This window comes from Drosophila ficusphila, unplaced genomic scaffold (assembly GCF_018152265.1).
Source record: "Drosophila ficusphila isolate 14025-0441.05 unplaced genomic scaffold, ASM1815226v1 contig_286, whole genome shotgun sequence".
Taxonomy (NCBI): domain Eukaryota; kingdom Metazoa; phylum Arthropoda; class Insecta; order Diptera; family Drosophilidae; genus Drosophila; species Drosophila ficusphila.
In genome coordinates this window covers 8958394-8984529 of record NW_025064189.1, presented here as the reverse complement: position 1 = coordinate 8984529, position 26136 = coordinate 8958394, and the positions used below count along the sequence as shown (strand labels likewise).

Here is a 26136-nt window from a genome sequence, read left to right as displayed (position 1 = left end):
ATTCATTGAGCGTTGGTGTACCGTTATTTATTATGACACATCTCGTTTTCCGACTCGCAATCGCATTTATAAATTATGAAATCATTAATACCTAAACCAATTATCTACCACTTTAAGTACGCATACAGATAATGTCTTAGTTGTTGTGTGTTTCGATTTATCCAGTATCTATATCTATATAGAAGATAATATTAGGTTTGTAGTTTGAACATAAACATAAACAGTAATCTTGTATATAAGTAGTATATTGTTGGGTAGGTATATAGTCCTGCATATAGTTGTTAAGCACATTTAGAGGTCATAAAAAACTACTTGAATTTAAGTACATTTACTGGGTATATTCAATATTTTAAGTAAGAATTCAGTTTGATTTGGTTTTCAAGCTTTGTTTAGGTTTTAATTCGCTTTGCCTTTGCAGTCCTGTTGTAAATACCATACAAAAGTTGTGGTTTCCTTGTATGCTGTACTTGCTTTTTCCATTTTTCTTTTTGTACCTTTGACCTGATTCATATTTTTTACCCAACTCTATTTATTTAGTGTTTTAATGTAAATATATATTTTTAACTCTTGTTTCACTGATTTTTCAAAAGAGCACTTTTGTTAAATGTATTTTATCTTTGAATTTGATTTTTTGTTGTTTTTGAACTCTTCTAAGTTTGTATCAAAAAAGGAAATATCAAATTAATTAACCAAATATTATTTGAAACCGCAATGCCTCAAGTTGATGAGTTGTAATTGTTATAAAAATTACTTGTTAAATTTTCTATGGGACGGCAATATGCAATGGACTTAAATTTTGAAAATTATTTTATGCAGAACAAAAATAAATTAAATTACTAGTTTTTGAACTTGTATTCTGAGAACTTTGAAATGTTCTATTCAGGTTGTTGGTAATTGTTAATTAACGGGCTTATCATTTTAAATTCTTGCGGTTGTCTCATCTTTTTTGTGACTAAACAATAGAGCTGAGAAAACATCGACATATTAATAATCTCAAACATTTAAAATCGTGTTTCTTGAAAACTCTACCATGTCACTTCCCAACTGAAATTAAATCTTCTGTTTTCTTATATAAATTGTTAACATTTATTTCCTTATTCTAACAAATTTTAAACAATTTTTGTTTGTTTTTGGGGTATTTGAAACACGCATACATTGAAAGCAGCATAACTACAATAAAATACAAATATATGAATCCACTTTCTGACTTTCTCCGAATCAAGATATATTTTAATTGTAATTTTCTTTGTTATTCTCCGTTTGCTTGCTTATTTATTTTTGCAGCACCCTAAACACAATATCACTCACGCGCTCAGACTTATCCGAATATGCATTATATATGTTAATGTTTATGTTGTGTGTGTGTGTGTGTCTCTGTGTGGTGTAAATCATTTTCGACGCAAATCGTCTACAAAAATTAGTCTAAACTTTTCTGTTTGAATTTTCCACATGCTGATTTGAATTAATTCAATCGACAAAACTTTGAAACTAATTTACATATGAATATGGTTGTGTGTGTGTGTGTGTTTGTATGCGGGTGTTGGATGAAACGAAAACTTGATGGGTGTGTGTGTGGCCTGCCTTGCACATTTTTCAAACCCTTGTATAAATAAGTTTTTTTGTGTATAAAATTTCAAACAATTACGTTCTGCACGCTTTGTTGCATTATTATTTTCTGCTTGTCTGAGTATATTCTTAATAGCTTAACAATTATTCTGAAGGGGTAACTCGGGCTGCATTCCACTCCAAATTTCCGGGGGTTTCTGTTGACCATGCCTCCAAGTCGGGCGTAAAACTGCTTACAGCAAAAGTCTCGTGAATTCTAAAATTGAAATTAGAAAAGAGGGTGAGAGTGCATCAAATATAAAGAGCAAAAGCGCTGGAAATAGTAAATCTACAAAATAAATAACGTTTAGTGAAGATGTATGATAATTAACCGCAACACATAAGACAACTTGGTGATCAAATCAAACGAAATAAATCGAATTTCCAAAGTGTCCTTCGACGCTTTTGCCCACCGAGGCAAAAACAGTTTACAGATGAGAGATCCAAACTACATAAGCTGTCGCCCCCAGGCAATCACGCTCCGAAAAACGAACTGCGGCTCTTTATGGGCGGGGCTCTCCGTAGGCGGAGTACGTGTTGCTCCGGCCAATCTCGACATATTCCGGCGGCCAACGCTGCAGTGTCAGCAAAAATGGAACGGACAACGTTGCGTATACCGAATGAACGTATAACGTATACGCAACGTTGGCCGTTGTCGATGCCGGTGCGCAAAGTAAATAGCGTGAAGGCAAAGGCAAAGGCTCGGGCAACAACAAGAGCAAAATGAGTAAATAAATTGCAGATGCCAGCAAACAAATGCGGCTTGCGGGCTGTTCCTTTCGAACTTTGCTGAACTGGGCGGACTTTGTGGGCGGAGGGGTTGTTGGGCGGCTGGGCGGTGCTGACATGTCAATGCGTTACAAGGTCAAAGTATCAACTAGCGAGGCGCTGGCATATGAACCTAATGATACAAGGGATTCCTGGCCGGGCCAACAACAGCAAAGCAAAGCAAAAAAAAAAAAAAAAAAAAAGCAAGTACAAAGAGGACACTCGAGTCGAGCATGTCCCCGTATTAGTTTAAGTTTATTAAACCAATTTAATGCCACGCTGGGGAATTCTCTGCCGCCATTTTTTGCCATTAGTGCGGAATAATAAGTGGGTGTGGCGCCCAGGGAAAGGCGATCCTGAGAGGTGAGGTGAGGTGCTGCCACTTCATTCTGGGTCAACTGCATTATAGACTTTTTCTTTCCTCTGCTCTTGTAGTTATTTGCTTATCAAAAAGTTTTTATGTCTGCAACTTAAGACCAGCCACAGACCTCTGCTCACTTTTATGACTAAAAGGTAGCTTTAGGGGAACAAATTATGGAAGGGAGCGTTAGGTTTCAATTTAAAGTCACTTCATAAGCTAAAGTTTTAAAGCTTTTAGTTTTTTACTGAAAATTTGCTTGTAAACAGAGTTTGATTATCGTTTGAATGACACAATTTCATATGCAGAAGCCTTACTAGCAGTTTTAGTTGCTGCATCATAAAAACCAACTTCTAGTTCTAGGGATTCAATCTACGAAAACCCAATAAACCCAGCAGGCCGCAAGTAGCGGGTATAAAAAACTTTACGAGTAAACAAACAAATAAACCTTCGGCCGCATTAGGTGAACTCCTGTTGCTGTTCCTTGAGGTTAATAAACTTTGTTGTCGCCGTATTTGTCTAGCTGATTTATGGGCGTACGGTTTTCGGTGCGTAGCACAAATATTGACACGGGTTTGCCATATTTTATGCCATCGCTTGATTAAGGCTCAGACAGGCGCAGCTGCAATTGGACAGGACTGGATCCTCTCAAGCTTAATAACAGTCATATGGACAAGAAGCAATGGCAATTTAATAGCCTTGAAAATAAATAAGTGCTGAAGTTGCATTTGCCACAAAAATCTTCAAAGGCTTTCATTTCTTTTTGGTGTCTGAGCCCGCTTTAAAAGTTCCCTCAACTAATTTTGTAGCCTTGTGAAAAAACCAAATTGTTTTTGCTAATGTCAATGGCTAATTTCTGTCGGTGCACACATGTCCTTCCACGCGAACGCCTGCGTCAGCAGTGTCCTTTGTCCTTTTAACGGCGGCTGTGGCTGTGGCAGTAGCAGTAGCAGTGGCAGTAAATGTGGATGTGGCTGAGGCTGTGGCTGTGGCAGGAGTGGGCTGCACTCACCCTCGTAATTGATGCGCCCGTCCTGGTCCAAGTCGGCGATGACCAGCAGCTGCTCCAGCTGCTGCTCGTTCAAGGGCTCCCCAATCATCTCCATCGCGGTCTGCAGCTCGTCGCGCGTTATGAACCCGTTGCCATCCCGATCGAATACCCTGCAGGACGAGTGGGAATCAGGGAATTAGCGGGGGCGTCGCTAAGCGGATATGCAAAGCACTGTATGGTACGCACCTAAATGCGGCTATCAAGTCCTCGGTGACATCATCGGCCTCGTCCACCGGCTTGCTGTCCTTGCTGTCCTCGTGCGACTGCTGCTCGTCCCGCAGCGCCTGGATCCTGCCCACCCACTGCAGGAACTCGGCCTCGTTGATTAAGCCATTGCCTGCGAATCGGAGGAGAAGAATTCTGGTTAAGGAATAGGATTTGGAGAAAATTCTGGAAATTGTAGACACGAACGAGTGCAACAGTGGGATTTCTCTACCGGATAACACATTTTTTGGATGCATTAATTGGATGCACGCAGAAAAATTGGTAATGAAATTAATATACTTTCCTCTTCATTTATATATTTAAGCACAATAAGATAAGGAGTTCTTTGATTTCGAAACTAAAAGATTTGGAATACATTACCAAACTATTTTAAACTTTAGCTTAAATCACTCCTCCAAACACAAATATTTTGCGTGTAAGTGCTGCTGGAAACATTTTCAACAAACACTTTTCTCAGCACAAAAAAATGCACTTTCATTGTTGGGAAATGTTTACACGCCTCAATCCTTAGCAACGAGGACATCCTTTGTTGGCAGGATATGCTCGGCAGGCTTCCTCCTGCGCCAATCCGAATGCTGCCCAGGTGCTGCCATTGTCAGAGGCATTTCCGGCTGAGATCTCTGCGACCATTAACATTCCGAAAAGTGGGGAAAAGGGAAAATCAAAACCAAAGCCAAAGCTAAAAGGGAAAGCTAGAGGGAAAGCCGGGGGAAAATCCTAAGCCAAAAGCTGCAAGTGAGCGCGCTCAGTGGGAAATCAGTGGCTCAACTCATCTCTGCCGCTGAAACTTTTATAATTAAGCGCAGAAGATACGGCGTCCGGAAAACCTTTTGCGCTCTGTCATTCGGCCTTGACCTTCAGCGCGATAACAAGAAAAATAATAAAGATATATTAGAGGGAAAATAAGTGAAAGGCGCGGCTCACTCTGTGAATGGAGGCGAAAATGAAGTCCAAATCTGTAATAATCTCCGCTCGCATAAATTTGCCGGCGAATGCCAAAGGATATGGAAAAAGAAACGCGGTGTATATAATTCGGTTTTTCATCTCTAATTGCAATTTGTTTGACCAAACCGCCACCGTAATTAGAATTGCTAATTTATTTGTGTGTTGAAAGGCAGGAAATAGAACTGGGAGACATAAATAATTTAATTAAATGAAATGGCAATAAAGAAAGAAGATGGCAAAGCACTAACTTCTTAATTTGAATTCGTTTTTTATCCCGAAAAGAACCAAGGACAAGTTAATTTATTCCACAATTTTTTGTAAGGTATAAAGATAATCATTCAGTTTGTTTTTTCAGCTCCCTGAAATGATTTAACCGACAACTCATAATGTTTCCTTGAACGTTTCTTATATTTCAGCATACCTTGGGTGAATTCCCTATCATTTTCAACGCCTCTTAATTGTTTTTCGTTTCCTTTTATCTGGTTAAAACACCCCAATCGCTGCCAAGACAACGAAAGCCCTTTGCTAAGTAAAAGATAGAGATTTCGGCTGAAACTGGCGTAAAAATAATTGGTGGTAATTACGGAGAAGCTCCTCGAATCTTACCCCGAGTAACCATTTGTTGCTCTTCGCTCGGCGGCATCAAAAACGCATTAGGGGTCAAACAGGCGGATCCGCATCAATTAGACAGTGCAATCAGAGAGTTCCCTGGCCTCCAGCCAACTGGCAAAACAAAGTTCCACTCGCACACACCCAACTCTCTGGCCGAGCACAAATATTGCTCCATCGTCAACATATCAACATATCACGATGATTGCTTTGGGTATTTGCTCATATGTTGCCGCCCAACACGCTCAACACGACCCATTATTGTCATCCTCCCCGAACCGATCCACTTCCTCCATTCGCCATTTTCCTGCCGCAGTTTTTCCTGCTTTTCTTGTCGCTCTGACATCTGTGTGACATTTGTGTGTCGGCGCTGCTTGGAAAATATTTTCATTTGCGCTTAGCGGCTTTCACTCTGCTTGGAGTTCCCATTCCCTGAAAAGGGATTTCTTGTTTGTCGGAAAAAGGAAGTGTATAAAAGTGTTGGTGAAATAGTTTTAATGCCCAAATATTTGGGGCTCTAAACCAATTTATGTAATTCCTTAATACAAAATAGATCAAGTCACATCATATTTATTATAATCTCCAAAATAGGGTATAAACTATGAGTCATTTTTTTTCCTTTTTATGACTGCAGGTTCTGCAAGTTTCCTTCTCAATTTCAAGGGCCAAGCCCCCGTTCTTGAGAGGCCTTCTTTCCGCTTTCAGCCTCTTGGCTTTTTAAATGCGAAAACCAAATGCACATTATCCCTATCTCCGCCTCCATCTGCGCCGATGTCTGTGTCAGGCTGCGAAAAGGACAAGTCCAAGGATAATGAAAATGGCTTGGTTATATGTATGTTGATGTTGACGTTGCCGCCATTGTCATCGTTTGTCGTCCTGTTTTTTGTTGTATTTTCTACTTTTTTTTTGAGCCATAAGGACGAAGGCGAGGGCGTTTCTGGCTGCGACTGTTTGTCGCACATTTCGGTAATGTCCTGCATAGAACGAGTCCTGTGGAGGAGCAAATGCCACATACATACGAGTACTTGTATTTCCCTCCTCACTTGGCTCGTTGGGCAGAGCAAAGAATTTTCAAGCTTGACCTGCAGTTGCCAGCAATTCTTGGCATTGATCGATTGCAGAAAGTTTCTCCCGGCGAGAGGTTTAAATTATAACACTTAAGCTGGCCGATCAACAAGCTAAATCAATCAGGGAATTAAAAGTAAATAAGGCAAGTTTTCTGCCACTTAATTTTACTTTCAATGCAGTTTGGGATATTCGATTTGCACACATTTTAAATGCTTTTTTGCCACCTTTTCGGAGGACTCTATTTCAATCACAGATCCCTTCGGCTTTGTAGGCTGCCCCTGGATGAGGGACACCCAATGACAGCCGGCATAACAAATGGCCACTGCGGTCTGTCAGTGCATTCGTTTCGGGGGCAGAGTAGGGGAATCTGGGGGGAATTGCCGAGGTGTGTGGCAACAACTTCATGCCAAAGTGTAATCAATTATTGGCAAACGGAGCTGCTGGTTGTGGGCTCTTGCCAGTTGCCAGTTGGTTGGTTGTAGGTTGTTGGTGACCTCATGCCCCGGCAAACGGAAACGGAAGTTCGTCCGGGCGTTTTACGTTTGTATTTGTGGGGCAGAAACCCGAACCACCCAACCACTGAGCCACTCTTGTTTGATTGTTGCGCTGCAGTGGGGCGACATTCGGCCATTCGGTTTTCGGGCTTGTAAAACAGGCCATAAGTGCTGACTAATACACAGGCAGTGAGCAACGAACGACTGCCTTTGATGGCCAATAAATTACCTTGCAGTTTGGCAATTAATTAAATTCCGTCAGAGGGCAACGCTGCGTATGTGCAATGTCTGCTGGTAATGGGAAAATCCGTGCTTTTCGGACAAGAAATGCAGTTCAAGGCAGCGATTTCAAGGCTCCAACTGAACTTTGAACTTAGTCTCCGGCATTTTCGGGGCATTTTCATTCCGCTTGCTGCTGGCATTCGGAGCTGTCTTTAATTTGGGTGCCGACTTCGTTATGTAAATTTCGGACGGGGTTGTTCGCTGGAATTCGATTAGAGGGTCGAATGCAGCAAGGCTGCTTTGGTTTGTGGGTGGCTTACCCACGATTCGGTGGTTGTGCAATTGCGTCCGCAGTTGCCGCTAATGCGAAGCCCAGCGGTTGTGGCTTCGGCCACGGCAAACTAATTTAACGCGGCACACAGGGAGATTCCCCGCGGGCCTGGCTTTGACACTTAACAACTTGGCTAATAGGAAATTTAATGGCCTCCAGCTGGCGATTGTGTGGATTGTGCGCCTAAAAGCTGTCAGCACATCTGGCGGCCGACCTGCAGCCCACAACTCCCGAAATCAATTAATTTGTCCCCCTTTTTGGGGGGCGCAACAATTATCTTTAAATGCCGCTTAGCGCACAGCGAAAAATTAAATTTTCAAATGGCAGCCTAAGCGGAAATTGACCCCGAAATTAAGTGGAAAAATAGGGCGAGGGAAGCGAGGAAAGTGGAAAATGGAAAATGGAGAAGAAAGACTGTTGCTTGCGTGCTCCTTTGAACGCATAAATAAGGCCAAGAAAAGCTCTGCCAGGTGGTCACTTAGCGAAATCGGAATCAGCGTCTTGCCAACCTACTTTCCCCCGACTTTCTCCGCACTTTCTCCCCAGAGAGTGTCACTGAAACCCCTGGAATGTTAATGAAGCCATAAAGTGCACGCTTTAAGCCACATTCAGCGACTTGACCGGGCCTTAATCGAAGTGCTGGCCAAGTGAATACCAACAGCAAAACACTGGGCGAGGAGTGTCTTTGTCTTTGGTCTTTTGTGGCCATTTCTGGGCCAAGTTGATGCCCTTTTATGTTGATTCGGTTGCCTTTGATGGGGTTCAAGGACCTGCCTTAAATCGCAAAAAGTTTTCTATTTGCCGAGCGGATATTGGAGATTACTTGGGCATTATATGGACATTATATTTTAAAACTGGGAAAATACATAAGTTTGAGATACTTTTTGAATGCACAAAGAGAGAGAAATATTTTAGATTTTATATTAAATAAGATTATTTAAGTTTATCTTATAGAGGACCTCCATAACCCCTGGTATATTTTTAAACTGCGAACTCTTTGATCGGATTTGGAGCCTTTGTTTTGTCTGTCTGGCACATGTCGCAGCCTGTGCCCCGTGTACTGTTCGCTGTCAACTTACAGGTCTCCCCGCGTCCGATCCACATGTGGCAAGGGGCGTGTGCAACACCGCCTGCCGGTGGCAGCCATCAAAACACATCCTCCTGCCCACCGACCCTCGTTCGCCCCCGTCTGGAGCTGCTGTCAGCAACAGTTGCCTGCTTTTATATGATAAATGTCACTCGCCCGCAAACCGATCCCCGTGGAAAAGCCCCTGGAAAACCCGCTTTTCATCTGAACGTGACCGAGTTTAAATTTACAGCACAGCCGGTGCAAACTGCAGACCGCCGATAAGAGCCCCTAATGCAGTGGACAAATATTTTAATTACCTGTGAAGCGATTAACCGAAACTCAATTACCGGTGTCGAACAAACAAGAGTGACACTATCTTTAATTTATGCAAACACTTGGCGAACAATCATGTCAGCCAGCGGTTTTAATTGACGTGGAGCTTTTATCTATAAATTGGCTAATAAGTGGTCAATTTAGTATGCAACCAAAGAGGTGTTTTATTAAATTGTTAACTTAAAATTTTTTATTTAAATTAGTAGCAAATAGATTTCAAAATCGATGCTTTGTTAACATAAAATCGTTGAGTGCACAATAATTATAGCTCTGTCTATTTAAGGAGAACTCCATTATTGATGCGAACACGTAGTGAACATGACAACAACTGCATATTAATGGAGAAGATTCAATTTTCCGCCAGACTCGCCTAACTTAATTTGAACAAGCGCAACTGGGCCAAATTGATAAATGAAATATAAATAACACAAATTGACAGCATCCCGAGAATGCAACAAGAAAAGGCCCGGATGTCCACCCTCCGCTTATCGCCTTTATTTTCACCAGGCTAAGAAAATGCTTTTACAGCTTTCCTTCTTCCCGGGGGAATTTCCAATATAAAAATTGCATTTGCTAACGAGCGAATTAAGGGGGAAAACTCCAGCCGTCAGAAAGTAGAAAAGTGGCTTAAAGCGAGATGGTCTAATAATACTTAACTTAAATTCCCATGGAAATAAATTGCAAACACAGAATATTTCTCTTTGCCTATAAAAAGTGTAGCATACTTATTTGCGCCGCTTCTATTAACGATTCAATTACTTTAAAAACTTGATTTTGTTTTCGTAGCAATTGCTTTACCTCTGGGAAATTAAAAGCAAAAGCCAGCTTATTTAACCTTTTTGTTTGTGACCCGGTCAGAGCTTGATTAAATGAGAGTGGAACCAATCGGCATTCCTCCGTTGGCTTAATTAACGTTTCCCGACGGCCTTTCAACTGCCACCGGGCGCCGTGAATTATTAAAGGGCAGACAAACAAACACTTTCACGGGGACAAACTGTTGCACTCGTGTCCACAGGTTGTTGGCCAGGCGAAAAAGGGCCGCACAAAGGGGCTAATGTAAGTGGCACTTACCCGAGTGGCTTGCCTCACGTATGAGATCGTGGATGAGTTCGTCACTCACGTTTATGCCCAGGTTCTTCAGCATAAACTGCAGCTCGTTGGCGGTGACTCTGCCGTCGCGATTTCTGTCTAGTAGATCGAAAGCTGTGCGCAGATCTGGAACAAAAGAAAAGAAACAAAATATATTATTATATGATGAGAAAACTATCAACTAAAGCAAAAAGTTAAGAATTTAACACGCATATAGCAGCTTATGCTTTCCCCTAAAGTTTCTGCCTCTTAAAGAAAACACTTATTTAATCTCCCATTTACGGCTTTTCCAAACCCCAAACCTCTTTTGTTTGTGGTTTTGCCCAAGAGAAAATTACGTATGCGCCGTGTTAGCCACAAGAACCTACACAGTCCACATAAGTATTTGCATATCTGCTGGAGTGAAATGGCGTCTTAAGTTCTCGCAATCCTAAAACGCAAATTTGCCAAACAACATTTCGGGGGTAAACCAAAGAAAAGCAAGGGAAAGCTAAGAAAAAGAGTCGTAAAATAAAAGAGCACTTCTGTGGAAATGCGTGATTTGTTTTGGGGGAAAACTCGCGTGCCTGTTTTCCATTGTTGGTGCATTTGTTCAAATTATGAACGCGCGAAAAGCAAAAGCCACTGAAAACTGCTCGTCGGCTGGGGGAATTTTCTTGTTTCCCCGCTGAACAAACAGAAATAATCGTTGCATGCTCCCGGGCTAAGACGGAAATTACTCTGGCTTAAAGGCTCATTCGGGATTTAATGTGCTTCCAAGAAGTTTGGGGGTGTTCGCGATGGGGTCCTTGCACAATAATTAAGGCCTTGCGACGGCCTTCTCTGCGGCACGCCAAGAACCAAGAACCAAGACCTCAGAGGAGACCTCAGTCAATGCCTTGTGGCCATAAAGCCACGTCAGGGTGCCCAATGCCAAATCGATCAAACTTGCAGTTGGCCTGCCAGAAAGAGGCCATAAATACTGCCGTTTAGCCAGAACTTATAATTTTTCCAATCGCGCATAACTTTGCGTGCAATTTGCTATGCAACTTGGCGGGATAAATGAGGAAATGGAGAGGGATATTAGAAGAATTTTCGTGGTAACTAAGCCTTTGGAAAACATAGATTAAAGATATCTTGAAGTTAGTGGGATAAGGTTTTATTTTTTATTACCAAAAATATCTTTAGCAAACCCTCTTTTTTGCTTACAAAATTAGATTGTAAAAGGAGAGCAAAAGGCAAAGAAAAAATTATCCTTTAAAGGCAGTCGTCCGTTTTTAGCTGTATTCCGATGCAAAGGAAAGTGGAATAGGGCCACAAGATATGCGAAAATTGCATGTAAATTGCTTTGGGCCAAAGCCGCTTTTCCACCAGACCACGCCCTCTCAGCCGCCCGCCCCTCCATTTTCCCCTCTTCCGGCGCATGTAGAGCACTTCCGTTGCCGTTGCTTTTGTTAATACCACCACTCACACACACACACCCACTCCCATATCCACACACACAAACACTCGAGCTCGTACTTGTATAGTTTGTAATTGCACACGTGTTTATACTTCAAATATTGACACATTGACACCAATATTACAGTGCAGTGTCTGCGGCTCCGGGAGAATGGGGAATGGAGGGAATGACAGGTGTCGGGACACCGGGACATATTGAGGTTAACCCATGGATCGGCGCATTTGATTGGCATCTAGTTAAGTTGGTGTCGTCGCCTTCACAGCGTGTATATGCGAGTGTGTACTGTACAGATAATATATGTCCCGACACTTAGGCAAATTCAAATTGCTCTGTTGCTCAACTCGATTTTTCTGCCGCTGACAGTGGATTGATTGAATTCAAATTCGTGAAAATTGGCCAGGGATTCGACGTTATTTTAAAGCTTTAAATTCAGCAAAGAAATATCCCCTCAGGCTGCTCATTAAATGCCTGTGAAAGTTGGAACAAAGCGAAGGACTTTCCCCTTTTGGGCAAACTAAATTGTAAACTAAGCTGGACGCAGACAGCGCTTATTTGTTGGCGTTTGCAATTAGCGAAAGTTTGATAATGGCCTTATTAAATCGGGACAAAGACAAACTTCAGGTCAGTTCGGGGCGACATTTCCATGACAAAGTCAAAGTGCGATGTGGCGGAAAGTTGGCCATCTGTAAGTGTCGCTGTAACTAATTGCAGAGACATCTTGGGGAGAAATCCCCTCCCTTCAATTTTAAAAGTGTTCCTTGTACTCGAGGTCTCCCAATTTGCAATAAAACTTTCTCGCAGGAGAGCAAAACATTTGTTGTTTGTCCTTGTCTGTTTTGGTTTGTCGCCTGTTCTCCTGCGTTGTCAATGAACTTGATAATTGCATTGCATCGCCCTCGAGGGACCCTTTATGCCTTTAGCTCCTCCCCGGAGCCTCGTTTTCGGGGACCCTGTAATTGAGTTGCCAACGAAAGTTGCCAACACTTTCGCCGTCGCACAGAGGAACCCCAATAAATTGCACTTGCACACTGCGACTGCCGTCGTAAATAACGCTTAAAAGTGTAAAGTTTTCCAGCTCCGAAACTTTTGCCATCCCACACACATATTGGCACAAGATTTGCCAACCAAATAAAATGCTGGCGAGGAAATTGCACTATGCATAAACCACAGCGGCCATGAAATGTGGCTCGAAAGAGGAAGTGCCGGAGTTGGTAGGAGTGTTTTATTACACCCTTTGGGGTTTTCAGCAGCCTCACAGATTTATTGGGTTATTGTTTTACTGACTTACACACTGCAAATCAAGCGAAACTCCTACTGAATTGAGTTACAATAAAATACTTCATTCACGAAATTATTTGTAGCGTTAATTTAAGAAGCCTATAAATTAGCTTTAAACTTGCTAATAGTGGAAGACTTAATCTTTTGTTTTCCGGATGCCATGGCTATTAATACCCTGGCAAGCAATGCTAATCCCCCTTTATATTCGCAATGAAATCAAATTATCCCGCACAGAGGACGAGGCGTGAACACTTTCCGCGGACTTTTCAACACTTCAAACGTGTCAAATTGAAGTGGGCGTGGGTGGTCGTTCGAGAGCCTCTATTTGTCACATACATTCATTTTATATATACGAGGACATGGGGGCACTGTGTGGGAGTCCATGGAGCCCCGAGTTGAGTGTACGATTGGGAAAAGCCAAGAAAAAAGACATAACTATTCTGTGAAAAACAGTAAAGAGGAAAACCGAAAGTGCGAGTTCTGAAACTGACTTAGATTGGCTTGATTCAAATCAAAGCAGTTGGTTATTTTCGTTCTCTTTGTGACAATAAAGAAATAGTATTTTTCTTTACTTAGAAAGAAAAGATACATTGTTTTTAATCAAACTTGGCTACTTAGGAAACTTCGCTCCAATATCGACAGCTAAATCAATCTAAGGTTCAGGAGTAAAGAATGAAAGTCAAAGTCGAGACCTAACAATAATAATGAGAACGTAAAATAATTAAGCACATTGTTGTCGAGTCACCAAGATAAGATACTATGGTGTATGGTAATTGACATCAAATGAGCAAAAGAAAAAACACAACACAACGGAAAGTTATCGTGTTGATTAGATTTGAAATTCCGTTGATTGTGTTTGATTGTGCTCCGCAGTTTTGTTTGCTTTTTTTATGTCGAGTGGGGGCGAATGTATTTATTTGGCATGACACACGACTGTGTTTTGTTAAGTTCCCCCGGTCTAATTTCGACTCTAAATATTGTACACATGCAGATAGGTTTTCAGTGATAATTGCCCATATCAACATCATGTGCCGCTTAGCGCTATCATAGAAATGTGTGATCGGGATAATTGCAGTGGCAAAACAAACTAGTTAAACAGAGTTTCTGTTTATTTGTGATCCCTATACTGAAATTTAATTAACGTGTGTTGAATTATCAACATGTGAAATTAATAAAAGTAGAATAACTTAGTGAACGAAATGTGAGAATAAATTATTTTCCATACTTAGCTCACCTCGCACTTGACTTGCGATTTCTTTGTGATCCATTTCTGTTGTTCTTTGCCTATATCTATTTAGTATTTATAGATTTAGTGTTTTGTGTTATTTTCGACGCTCGTTTATTTGTTATTAGCTCAATGTTTCTTTTTGCTCGCCGGCAATTATGACTTTCTGCTTTTTGCGGATGTGTGCACTTATTTGTGTCTCTGTTAACGGGGCGTATGAGTAACACGGGGGATTTGTTTAGTTTTCACTACTTAAACAACGAAAAGGAAAATGGTTTTCGAGTCATTACTGGATTATTGCTTTTCTTGGCCGAGCCGCCCACAATTATAGTCAGCCCCATTGGTTTGGCTTGGTGTTTTAATTGCAATTAATTGCTGAAATCTCGACTGAATGAGGTCAAAATGCGTTCAGGGTCAGGGTCTGTTCTTTCCCTTTCGTTCCTTTCAGTTTTCCCCCACATTGCGCCGACACTTGTCGGCTTTCCTCAATTTATCGCCCGTCACTCGCTGAGTTTTCCCAGACTTGATATTTCAATAATTATGCCGCCTGACAGCCATTTCTCTTAAGGCCAATAAATATACGTCTGGGGTGATGCAAATTGAAAGTTTTATGGCGTGAGCAAGAGAAATATGATGGCGAATAAATCTGACTTAACTTTCTTTCGGTTCTTAGGAGGTGACTTAGGGCGAGGATTAAAGCTTCAGACTAAAGCAAAATAGTCTTAAAGTGGGAATGAAACATACACATACTAGTCATTTGATATTGTTAAGAATTTAATTTAAATGAAAGCCTATAACTCTTCCCTCAGTTGACTCATTTTGAATTATATTTTTTGTCATTATTTGTCACAAGGCTTCCCTATCGAATTTACTCATCTTGACTCATCATTCGTCATGACAATTATGGCGTTTGATATAAAATAATGCACTAAGCTGCATACAACCCAGTGACATAACAACTTCTTTTTTGGTTCTGGTTGTCTGTTTTCAGTTCCTTGGCTTTTAACTTTTGGTGCTGACTGAAAGGACTTATAGACGGACACTTCAAGGACGCACGTTACGCTTCAATTACGCGCACTGAGTTCAAACTATTTGGCGGGTGTATAATGACCACATCATCGGGAATTTCCAAGCCAAAACAAGGGCAATTATCCTTATAATTTGTAACCTTTTAAAGGGGGAAATCAGCTGCTCGAGCCAAGAAATTCAAAGAACTGATAGCGTTAGTTAGTGTTAGATTGAAGATAGTGAGATAACGGACCGATAGCTCGGTTGGTTTTTGTTAGTTAATTTCAATCCGTCGCTACTTTGTGTTCGCGCCGACTTCGAAACTGAAACTGAGCGCTATAAAACGGAACCCCATGAATGGCAGCCCCATTGGCAGTAGGTTCGTGTTCGCCTGCCTTCCTCCCCCATTGATTCCCGTTATCCGAAGATGCTTCGGGTCCCCGAGACTTCGGGATTCTCTGGCTTCGGCCAAAAATTCATTCATCGCTGGGGCAACCAGCGAATCTTCTCTCTGTTTTTGTTGCTGCTTCTGTTTTCATAACGTGCTTCGCCGCGGAGAAAGCGGGAGAGAGTGTGGGAGAGAATGCGAAGGGGGGAGTGGGTGAGAGCTCTCTCCCTCGCGTTGGAATGTTTTTTAGTGCTTTCCCTTTCGTCTCGGAATTCACGTGATGGCGTTCGCTTTTCGTTTCAAGGATTCTTTGGGTTTTTCGCTGTGTATCTGTACGAAATATGATAAGTTTGTTAACACGATTGCTAACTAGCATAACATTTTGGTTATTCCGCCGCCCAAGAACGCAATTTTAAAATACATTGTTTTTTGGTTGGATTTTACGACGAAGTTCTCGAAAAATAAATATTGACTAATCATTTGAATCATTCTAAAACTTATTTAAATATGTTTAATATTTTTCATTCCCAATATTACGCATACGCCCAGTATGAAAACACTTCAAAATAAAATCTTATAAGAACACTTCCAGTAACCTTGCCCCAACTAAAACAATAACAACAAGAACATGTGCAGTAAGATTGACAAAAACAAAAAGAATTCTGTGCAGCATGCAATTTTGGCGAATGTATTAGTGTTCTTGGAGGGGCAATGTGCAAAGTGTTCTCTTTTTAACTCTCACTCCCGTCGGCTGGAACTGGGGGATTCCGACTAAGTCTCTCTTTTTAACGCGCCCTCTCGCTTGCACTCACTACGAGGAAGCCCCGTTTTTGTTTTGCTCAGCGAATGCGGGGAACAAAACAAAATGATGGAAACGAGTTGTTGTTGTTATCGCAGGCAACGGCATTTGTGGGAATATGCCAATGAGTGAAAACGAAAGAGGTAGACAGAGAGAGAGAGAGAGAGGGCTACCGTTATACGTAAGGTTTTATGCAACGGTATCGCTGCATTTTTATGTAATTCTCAATTAAATCGCATTGTCCACTTACGTGTTGCAAGAACCTCAAACATATATGCAAATTTATTCCGATTTTCGCGATAATAAGAATTCGATTCTATTTTAATTAGCAGATTTTATATTTGGGAAGCCAATTAAAATTCACAGTTTGATGAAAGGCTTGTAATCCCAACGAAATCTCTAGAGATCTGAAATTATTGATATGAGTGACTAAAAGTAGGCATTAAAATATTTATAATCAAGTAGTTCTCGGCATCCGGACAATCGGAAATTCTTTAGATTTTCTTCAACTTTAACACCAAGACATTTCTCCCTAACAAACAAATATGAGATGAAAGAACTTGAAACTAAGTTTCATCTTTTTCTTCCGACAAATGAGTTGCAATTCTTTAACGAAGCCCTGTCCAAATATTCAACTTTTTCCCCTTTTTTGTTGTAGTACCCACGCTTTTCCTCTCAATTGCCCAGTTCGTTCAACTTTCGCCAATGCAAACAACTTTTTAATGAAAATTAATTGCGAAAACTTTGGGCAGCCAACAGAGTGAAATGCAAGCTAGAAGCCAACAACACCAATCAGTTAACTTCGGTACAGATGGACGAATAGAGTTCACAATATGTGCAGCTTTATTAAAGGACTTTGGCCTTTAACTGGCAAACGATCTGATACATAAAAAGGAAACTGCGCCGCAAGAAACTTTTCCAAAAGGCGTAAATTGTGTTAGGCGCGGGGTAACTAACTAGGCGGGTCCAAAAACATCACGAACATCCTACGAAAATCGTGGGATGTACGCAAACGAAGTCACGTGCCGACGCCAGAGGGCGCCACCCACGAGCTGTGGGGTGAAATCGGTTAATACGCCTGATTCTAATGCCTAATCACATACTCGAAACAAGGCAGTTAATTTTATTGGCCGTTGGAAAAGAATGCCACGCAATTAAACTTGAGTGTCTGAATTTCATTCACTTAGGTAAAACTCTTTAAAGACTTTGTCTAAGTTGACTTCTATATTAATATCACTTTTTTAATATTTTCAATGCAGTTAAAATGCATCATAAATTTGCGATTTAACGAGGCGATGGCCGTTATAGATGCGTTTGCAGTCGATGCCTTTTATCTGCGGCTTTTCCTTTTTATGGGCCGTCAAAATACCCAAGGCCAGTCATCAGTTCTATATAGAGTTTCCCTCCCAACCGAAAGTGATTGCAGCTGTGCTCCGATTCAACGTCCTGCATTAATATGCAAAAATCAATCCGAGGGCCTTTGGTATCGTCAAAATTTTTCATACGCAAAACGTGCCCCCTAAACGAGGGGGCCAAATGTGGGGTGGAAATGGGGCTGCAAAAGGGGTGGTTCAGGGCTGGGGGTCAAGGACTCAGACACGCACAGCAGGAGACTGTGAAAAACAAATTTTTATCTCGCTTTGTTATTGAATCCATTTACGTGACCAAATTAGCACTTTGCATTCATCGATATACATTTGTTTAACACTCGTTTCGCATTTTGCAGTACATAAATGTGAAAATTGGTCAACAATTGTTTTTCATTTCAGAGCTTAAGGGATGAGATAAATACATTTTATGGCAAAACCCTTTAAGACAGCCACTGAATTAAATTTACCCAACAGGTTCACTTTTTAATAAATGCACACTTGGTCGTAAATACTTTGAAGCAAATAATTTTAATGTTGCTTAACAAATTCTTGAACAGAACGTCATATATAAATCACTTGTAAAGAAACAATTGAAATTTCACAGTCAACCAACGCTCTCATTTTTCACTTCTGTTTGGGGTCTTTTCTTTTTGGCTAATTGTCTTGCAACTCATAACTCAAGTCGAGTACCAAGCCGAGAATTCTGTGGACGAAGCCTAAAAAACTGCCAACGTTGCGTAACCATAAATCAAAATGCAGGCGTGTCCCAAAAAAAAGAACAAATAAATAAAAACTCGCAGAAATATTACGGCTGCCTTTGACTGTCAGGTTTCATCAGCGGCAAAGTGGCAACAAATTAACTGCCAACCGCCCACTTGCCAAATACACCAGCACGCAGTGAGATAATTTTTTCGAGTGATAACAGGAAGATACAAAGGGCCACGAGGCTACACTGGGGAAATAAATATTTATGGGAATGAATTGATTACTTGGAACAGTAGTTTATGTTGCAGACTAATCTTACATCTGTAAACTTGGCAATAACGTTTACTTTTAGCAAGAAAACTATTTATTTTGGAATAAAATTTATTCAATAAAACATTCAATATTATATATTTATTTAGAACACGTTAGTTTTGAGTGCTTTTTTCTCCCCGTGTTTGTGGCCCTACGTGTCTGGTGACAATCGTTTAATTAGTTTTACGAGTGTGGCGACAAATTGACAACGCCGTGTCTCTTTGAATGTTGATTGCTGTTTGCAAATTAGTTAATATTCCACCTTCCGCGGATACTCGCACAACCGATAACGATAGCGGTTGACTAAAGTTCGCTTCTGGCCAAGTCGCGGTATTAACTTATACTCACACTTATCATCTTTGCTCATATTGCCAGAGCGGAAAGACGCTAATTTGCCAGGTAGAACTGGTTCGTTTTGAATGTTTGGCGGGCACGAGCGCGACGCTATCAATCGACCAATCGATCAGTTGGTTAGTTGGTGGGTTAATCAGTTGGCCAATCAATCAATCAATCACGGCTGGGGAGAGACACTCGAGGGGCACTTCCGAGCGCTACATAAGCTGGCGATACTCTGCGAAGGCGCGAATAATAATGCTGCAGGAATGCCAGCGTTACCGCGCGATTTATCTACGAAAACTCCCAAGATAATGACTGAACGCGAACTAACCAGGGCCAGAACCCAGAGCCCAGCCGACTTTTGCTATATTGTACTATATTATATTTCATTTGGGTGATAGCACCCGCCGCTCCCCGCAGATAACTAACAGAGTTATCAGCCGGATGGCAGAGCCCGATTTTGGTCGGTGGGTGGGTGTATACTACACTCGTGTGGGGATGGGATGGGCTTTCTGATTTCATTAAGTGCTAGTCTATATGTCGTAATGGTGTTCACTCTCTCATCGCCGTTCTTCCCATGGGCTTTATCTTGATTTCAGTTGTCTGATTGCCGGAGCGAGACAATCGGACACTTTGAGTGGGGCCTTAGCCTAAAAAGTACCTGTGTAGGAATCGTCTTGATTGCCGTGCGATATCGGGGAAATACTGGTAGTTCTGTAATTTCAAAAATGGCACTTTCATAGCTGTTTACTTATTAAGTATGTGTTCAGTTACACGCGAAATACACTGGGGAAAATATTATTATTTATATGTGTAAACTTTTAATATTCCTCTTCATACTCCCACAACAACTTTTATGACTCCAGGACAATTAATAAATAATTATGGCTTTATCTTAACCGTAATTTGGCAACAATAAGACCCTCCCAACCCCATAAATGAGTCATTGGGTTTATGGTTGCTTTCCCGCTGCTTTTTCCACTCCAAGGGCAAATATTTGCTGGAGATCAACAGCTGAAGGCAATGTCAAATGAAAGTGCCTGGCGCCGATTTAAATATGACTTGTTTGGCTTGTCAGCCGGCGAAATGTGTCACATGAGTGGTGTGGGATCAGCATCTTATCTGATTCGCCATTCGATGGTAAACACTTTGCGGTAAATCCCAGAGGCCAAATTAAATTTCTGTTAAAAACGACAGGTATTTTTTCCGCTCCACTTTTATTTTGCTCTTTTTTTATTGGAAGCTTTATAAGCCCGTTAATTGGGCATGTGATGCGGGGGTGTCAGCTATCTGCCGCCTTCTTACCCCCAGTACTTTGTTTCCACTCTTTCTACTATCGGAGGGAAAAGGAAAGAGGAGCGTTAATTAAATTTCAACTCGATTATGGCTATCTTGATTAGATTAAAGCCGCTGTGCTTGCCCGAACAATTTTCAAGATATAAAAATAACTCTCGAAGAGAACCCATCTATCTTTGAGTCCCGGTGCACCTGCTGAAATTAGTGGCAGGCACATTAATTAAAGACAGCCTACATGCAAAAGGCGGTCAGCAATTTCACATGTCTAAATTTACTCGAACAGAAATAGCAATCACTAACGTGTAATTTCTCTTCCATTTTGAAGTTGTTTCCTTGTTGAAAAATCAAGCTGCCATCTATAGATCAAGTATAATAGCCATTCTAAGCATTCAAACAACAGGTTGATCCTAGGTGAGATAAAAAAGATGTTTTTCCCCGAACAACGAAAATATTTTTACACCATGATGGTGCAAAAACCGATTCCGTATACGCAGTGTGAGCTGGCCACGAAATGGCCGAGCTGGTTGTTTATTTTCCACATAAATTTGCAGTAATTATGAACAGTCAAATAGGAGATAGCACCGCCAAGTCTGCGTATATTAACCCATATTTTGTTGATTTCTTCCCAGAAGAACAGAGGTCACTGTTCGTCTTGTTTGTAAATAAACAATTTATCTGATAATTTGGGGTGTGGTTTTGGTTACGTACCTTTGATTTCCACCTCTGTAAATGGTTTCTTTTTGACAGACTGTGAAATGAAAAGGCAAAAAACGAAACGAAAGTGAAAATCAAATAAATAACGAACAGTCAAAATAAACCGATCCGAAATAATTTCGTGTTTACCTTGGTGGCCCGTTTGCCCAGCAAAGCTGTTCCCAGCATCTGTAAAAAAGCAAACAACCGAAAAAGGGTTAACAAAATTAAATAAAGTCGGAAATAAAATTTAATATATTAGCTTGCTATGAAAAAAATGTAGCATACTCTTGAGCTGCAGGGGAAATCTAAAAGTATTTGGGGGTGAGTTAAGAATATATTTTTACATTTCGTCTATAAGTCTTTTTTATTTTTGACATTCTTGTTTATTACGTTGTTCTTTGGCTATTTTAACACCCGCCCATGTTTGTTGTTGTTCGATCTATTTTCACTCGAGGAATTCCGAACATCTCAACTGAGCGAAAAGAAGTGCAAATGCAATTAGTTGGCTCTTTAAGACTAATATGAATTCATCAACCCCTCGATAGGCCAAATATAAGAAACTTGGCAGGGGGCTAGAAAAGATTTCGTGATTTTTATTTATTCCCAATTCAATTACGTAGAGAGGGGCAGGCATTCAAACTATTTTTGATTAATTACAAAATAAACGAGCAAAACTGGTGAAAGTATTTACGTAAGTATCTGAAAAGAACGAATATTTTAATTTTCCCAGAACAATGCTTCTTCAAAGTTCATTTAAACCCTGTGCAAGAGGCCTAGATACATTTTTTAATTTGAAAAGAGGGTTTTTTGTTTTTGTGTTGTCGATGTAACCTTTTAGGGTTTTTAATTGAATTTTCTGTAAACAAATTTCAGTAATTGCGTTTTAATGCTATTTGTATATTGCAAAAAAGTTTATGCGCAGCCTTATTTGTTTTTGTTTTGTAATTTATAAGTTCTGAAATACTCTTTTTTTACGTGGTTTGTAATCGAACTTTAAAGTCTACGCACCACTTTGTTTGTAATTAAAATGCGTCAGACGTTTGAGCCCAATCGGCAAATGTGTAAAACCTTGGCCCAGGTTAGTTACCTTAGGTTTATCTGCTTTAATCAAATTACATTTATGCAGATGGTGGCGTTGCTCACGTGCCAAGACGCACATCGTGTAAACAAATTAATAAATTTGTAGCGAACGCGCTTTTATGCTCTTTTGATGGCATTTTTCTATGACACTTTTTCACTTATTCACCTCATTTTTATGTGCCTCAGAGCTCTGCCAAAATCATAAATCTGTGGCTTGTTTGTATAAATCCAGACAAAATGTTGCTGTGTCGTCAATGGGTAAAATCTGATAAACAAGTATCAAACTTTGGACCTCAAATTAAATCTTGAACGGTGTGCTCTAGGTAGACGAAACTTAAATATACACATCAAAGGTATGGAAAAAGTTAATAATCGCTAATGTTTATATTCGCCAAGTATATACACGTCTATGCCGATAAACAATCGTCGTTTTTAATGCCTTGGAAAGCACTGAAGCGCATTTTGTATGCCAAAAATCTTGGACGGCACATTAAGAAACCATTATGATGCCCTCCCGCGAAAGGCTAATTTCCAGAAACATGCACACGTCTACTATATATCCATATCTATATCCATATGCCTTTTATGGGTGCTCGTCTGCGCTTTTAATGATGTGTTTTGGTTACAATGTTATGGGCTGCGACAGCAACGCGTTTTATGACTTCAGAAAAATAGAATGCAATGTCGGGGAACGGTTTTATGAGAGTCTCGACGTACGTTTTGTATTTAGGTCTGGATACTACTCACTTGTAGACTTCCATAAAAATGTTAAATTTTGCAAATCGCAAGCTGAATGTTTGCAACATTGAAATTGTTGCCCAAAAGCAATGTTATTTAAAACCAATTAGCTTTTATATTGGGTCGTAATTAATCCGTATTTACCGACTACATTAGCTGTTTAAAGTAATTACAAACATTAAAGCCGTAAAACGTATTTAAATTTGCACTGCTCCGAAAATAAACCAACATAAACATTTATATTGATCGCTGTGTAATTTCGTTACCCTAAATAGTTGACGACTGATGTTGAAATTAACAAATACGATCTGCTAATTTACATATTCCTTGGCGACCCTGACAGAGTAGTACCAATATTGTTATTAAAATTATTTATAGCTGGTCGTAAGAGAGAGGGATTTAATATTTGCTCATCATAAAAGAAATGAAAACAAATTGTGTATACAAAGAAGGCAACGGCAACTTTAGTGCCTGCGAGTCGGAGAACGAAAGTTGCTGCCACCTTTGAAAAGCGATTAGGTAAATATTTATGCAAGTGCGAGCCGGTTTGAGTTCAGATTAAAGACTTAAGATCGTCAGGGATTAGGGTTCAAATATCGATAAGGCGGGGCGGTACTCACCTTCAGCTGTTGCCGCAGTCCGCTCATTGGGCTCATTCAAAGTCTGATAACTGAGAGGGGTGTGAATGAGGTGCCGGTGGCGTATGAGCAATATTTTCTTCTAAATCAACTTTCTGCCTTCTGTGCTGGCCTAGTTTCGTTTTTATTTACTGGCACTTAAATGTGTATTAAATGTGTTGGCACTCTTGACACTGCTCGCCGTATAATTATTCACAAATAAAATGTGTGTTTACTTTGTTTTTTATTTCTCTTCTTCTGTGCATATAAATCTAAAGTTTTTTAGGGGATTATTAATGTTGTGTTCCTTTATTTGTTTGCCTAATAATAAATTTCTTTGTGATCCGCCTGAGTTTATTTTAGCAGCGCGCGCGACTTTTTCGACGATCGTCTCGCCTCGGAATCCCAAACAATATTGAGCATTTTACGGAGCTCCAACGCGCTCGAAATGCTGCCAAAAAAAAGCGAAAACCGAAAACAAGTCGGCGAGAGCGAGACAGTGAGCGGAATGCTCTCTCGCCAGTTGTTTTTGAACCGAAAATTTTGAAATCTCGCCTTATTCTGGGATTGCCATTTTGTTAATTTCTTTTTGTGATTTATTTTCACCGATTTCGCTGCTTGTTTGCTCTTTGTCAACGACAACAGCCGGCATAAAATTTAGATCTTGTGACGAGGCGAATTGTGGCTGCTTGTGCATATGTTTCTAAAGAAAGATCTGTGCCATCAGAGCCAAGTAAAAAAAGAATCGGGCAAACACGTTTCCCCATATTTGTTTATCAATGCGCCACAATGAGTTGCATTTGGCGCTGGGTATTCAAAGTCTAGAGCCAAGTACATGCCACCTTTCAAAGCCCTTTTATAGCTGAGATCGGCACTCGAAAGAGTGTTATATAAACTGCGAAGGCAAACTGCAAGGGTTATATTTAGTCGGACGCACGGACTCGAGTCATTCAACCCGGTCGCACAGGAGATGACAGAAAGAAGTGCCTGTGCAGTTGCAAGTGCGTTCGTGTGCCACTCTGCGTATGAGCTATTTTTACCGATCGACAATCCGCCCCGTGGGCCTCACTCAAAAAAGTTGGCACACGGCGGCGGAGCAACGGAATCTGCGATAATTTTAATTAGGCAGCTGTCGTGGACCGTTCAGAGTGTTCAGGTGAGGCGTCCAAAAATGACACATTGCTCATACGCCGTGGGGTCGCAAAAAGGTGAAGCTTTATTTCTGTGGAGTTAAGTCAACACTGTACAACGGGAACGTATTTTATTTTATTCAAGTTGCTCAGCTGCTCAAACATCAGTCAAAAAGTTCATTCCCAGTCCCTCTTTTTATAAATTGTGTATAAATTGAGCAGAAATGAAAAATGCTAAGCATCAACATTTCGTTTTTTCTTTTTTGTAACAATGTAATACTTTTATTTAAGTCCATGCATTATATATAATATGTAGGTGGTTTAGCTTATAGAACTGGTACTGTAAACTCACTTTCTACTCTTTTTTTTTGTATTTTTAAAAATTGCACAACTGCTTGAGAGCTTTTTCTTGTCATCGGTCATTGCTATTATCAGTGAATGACTTTAAATCTAGATGTCAAGGAACCTGCTTCTCTGCAGAGCATTCAGAGATCCCCCAGTTGATCAAGATCAGATCAGTTTGGATGGCTTCTAGGCAGAGGCAACCGGAATTGGACTGTTTACGAGCTCATTATCAGCTCATAAACATGAAAGCAGCAGCCAGACACAGAACTTTTATGAGTAATTTATTTATTGATCATGATTATTATTATTTTCTAAAACAAATAGTATAAGAACCGTTTGACCGAAGACCGTGTGAACGCCGTGCGAGAGAATTATGGGAGAAATCGGCTCCTTGCTCTTTATAGATTTCCAATGTAAATATTTACAATGTTTATTTTTAAACCATATACATATAATATACATGTTTGCACATTGTGTGTACGAGTATGCATGTTATGATCGTGCCAGATAAATATTATGAAACTTTCTGGTGCCCGAAGGCGAGTCCCGTGATTTACGCTGGATTTTAACGGGGTGTTAATGACTCTGGGAACGGCGTTTAGCAACTTAAGTTAGTTAAGTTCGGCGGAAGGCAAACAGAAATGTCGCACTTGGCTGTGGGCTTAATGACCCGGCCGTGATATCATCGATAGACAAACACACGGCCGGCTGCCAAACGAAGCGTGAAAAGTGCCCAAGGTCGAGGGGCGAACAAAAAAGCGGAACTCCAACGGGCCAATTGAAAATTGAAAGCCAATCACTAAGCCAAATCTACAGTTGCAGCGCACTTACGCCGAGCGGGTTCCCACTGATGTCCCCTTGGTCCGCAATCTTGGCTAACTCGGAAAACTCGCGCGAGATGGAAAGGCTTTAAGGCACTTGGACACGCGACCTCTTGACTCCGATTTCAGAACGGCTGCTGTGGCCGCCGCGAACACACTTTTTGTACTGGGTTCTCTGCAGCGATCTGCGCCTCTGATCAGTCACATAGATATGTCTCCTCTAACGAGACGCGACCAAGCCCAAAGCGATCATCATTTGTGTGCACAGGGAACAATTTTTAGATTTTAACTAATCATATATTAACAGAATATATATCTTGTAAACATTTCATCATCAATCATTTAAATTTGATTCATCACTACCTTTTTTTAACACCTGTTGAG

The 26136-nt window shown here is 40.7% G+C and overlaps 1 protein-coding gene across 5 annotated transcripts; it reads right to left on the bottom strand.

Moving 5' to 3' along the window:
- Positions 1-5: 5 nt before the first annotated feature.
- On the bottom strand, positions 6-25937 carry LOC108099404 (calcium-binding protein E63-1). Of its 5 annotated transcripts, none has more exons than XM_017202924.2 (7): positions 25763-25937; positions 21169-21207; positions 21034-21073; positions 10150-10293; positions 3969-4119; positions 3744-3892; positions 6-1822 (listed from the first exon to the last, which is right to left on the bottom strand). In XM_017202924.2, the coding sequence occupies exons 2-7, from the start codon at positions 21205-21207 to the stop codon at positions 1800-1802; spliced, it is 546 nt and encodes a 181-aa protein (XP_017058413.1). In that variant the 5' UTR covers positions 25763-25937; the 3' UTR covers positions 6-1799. The 5 variants fall into 5 exon arrangements, with proteins under 5 accessions (XP_017058413.1, XP_017058405.1, XP_017058440.1 ...); XM_017202916.2 differs by lacking the exon at positions 25763-25937 and adding an exon at positions 23460-23873; XM_017202951.2 differs by lacking the exons at positions 21034-21073; positions 21169-21207; positions 25763-25937 and adding an exon at positions 19042-19272.
- Between the last annotated feature and the right edge of the window lie 199 nt (positions 25938-26136).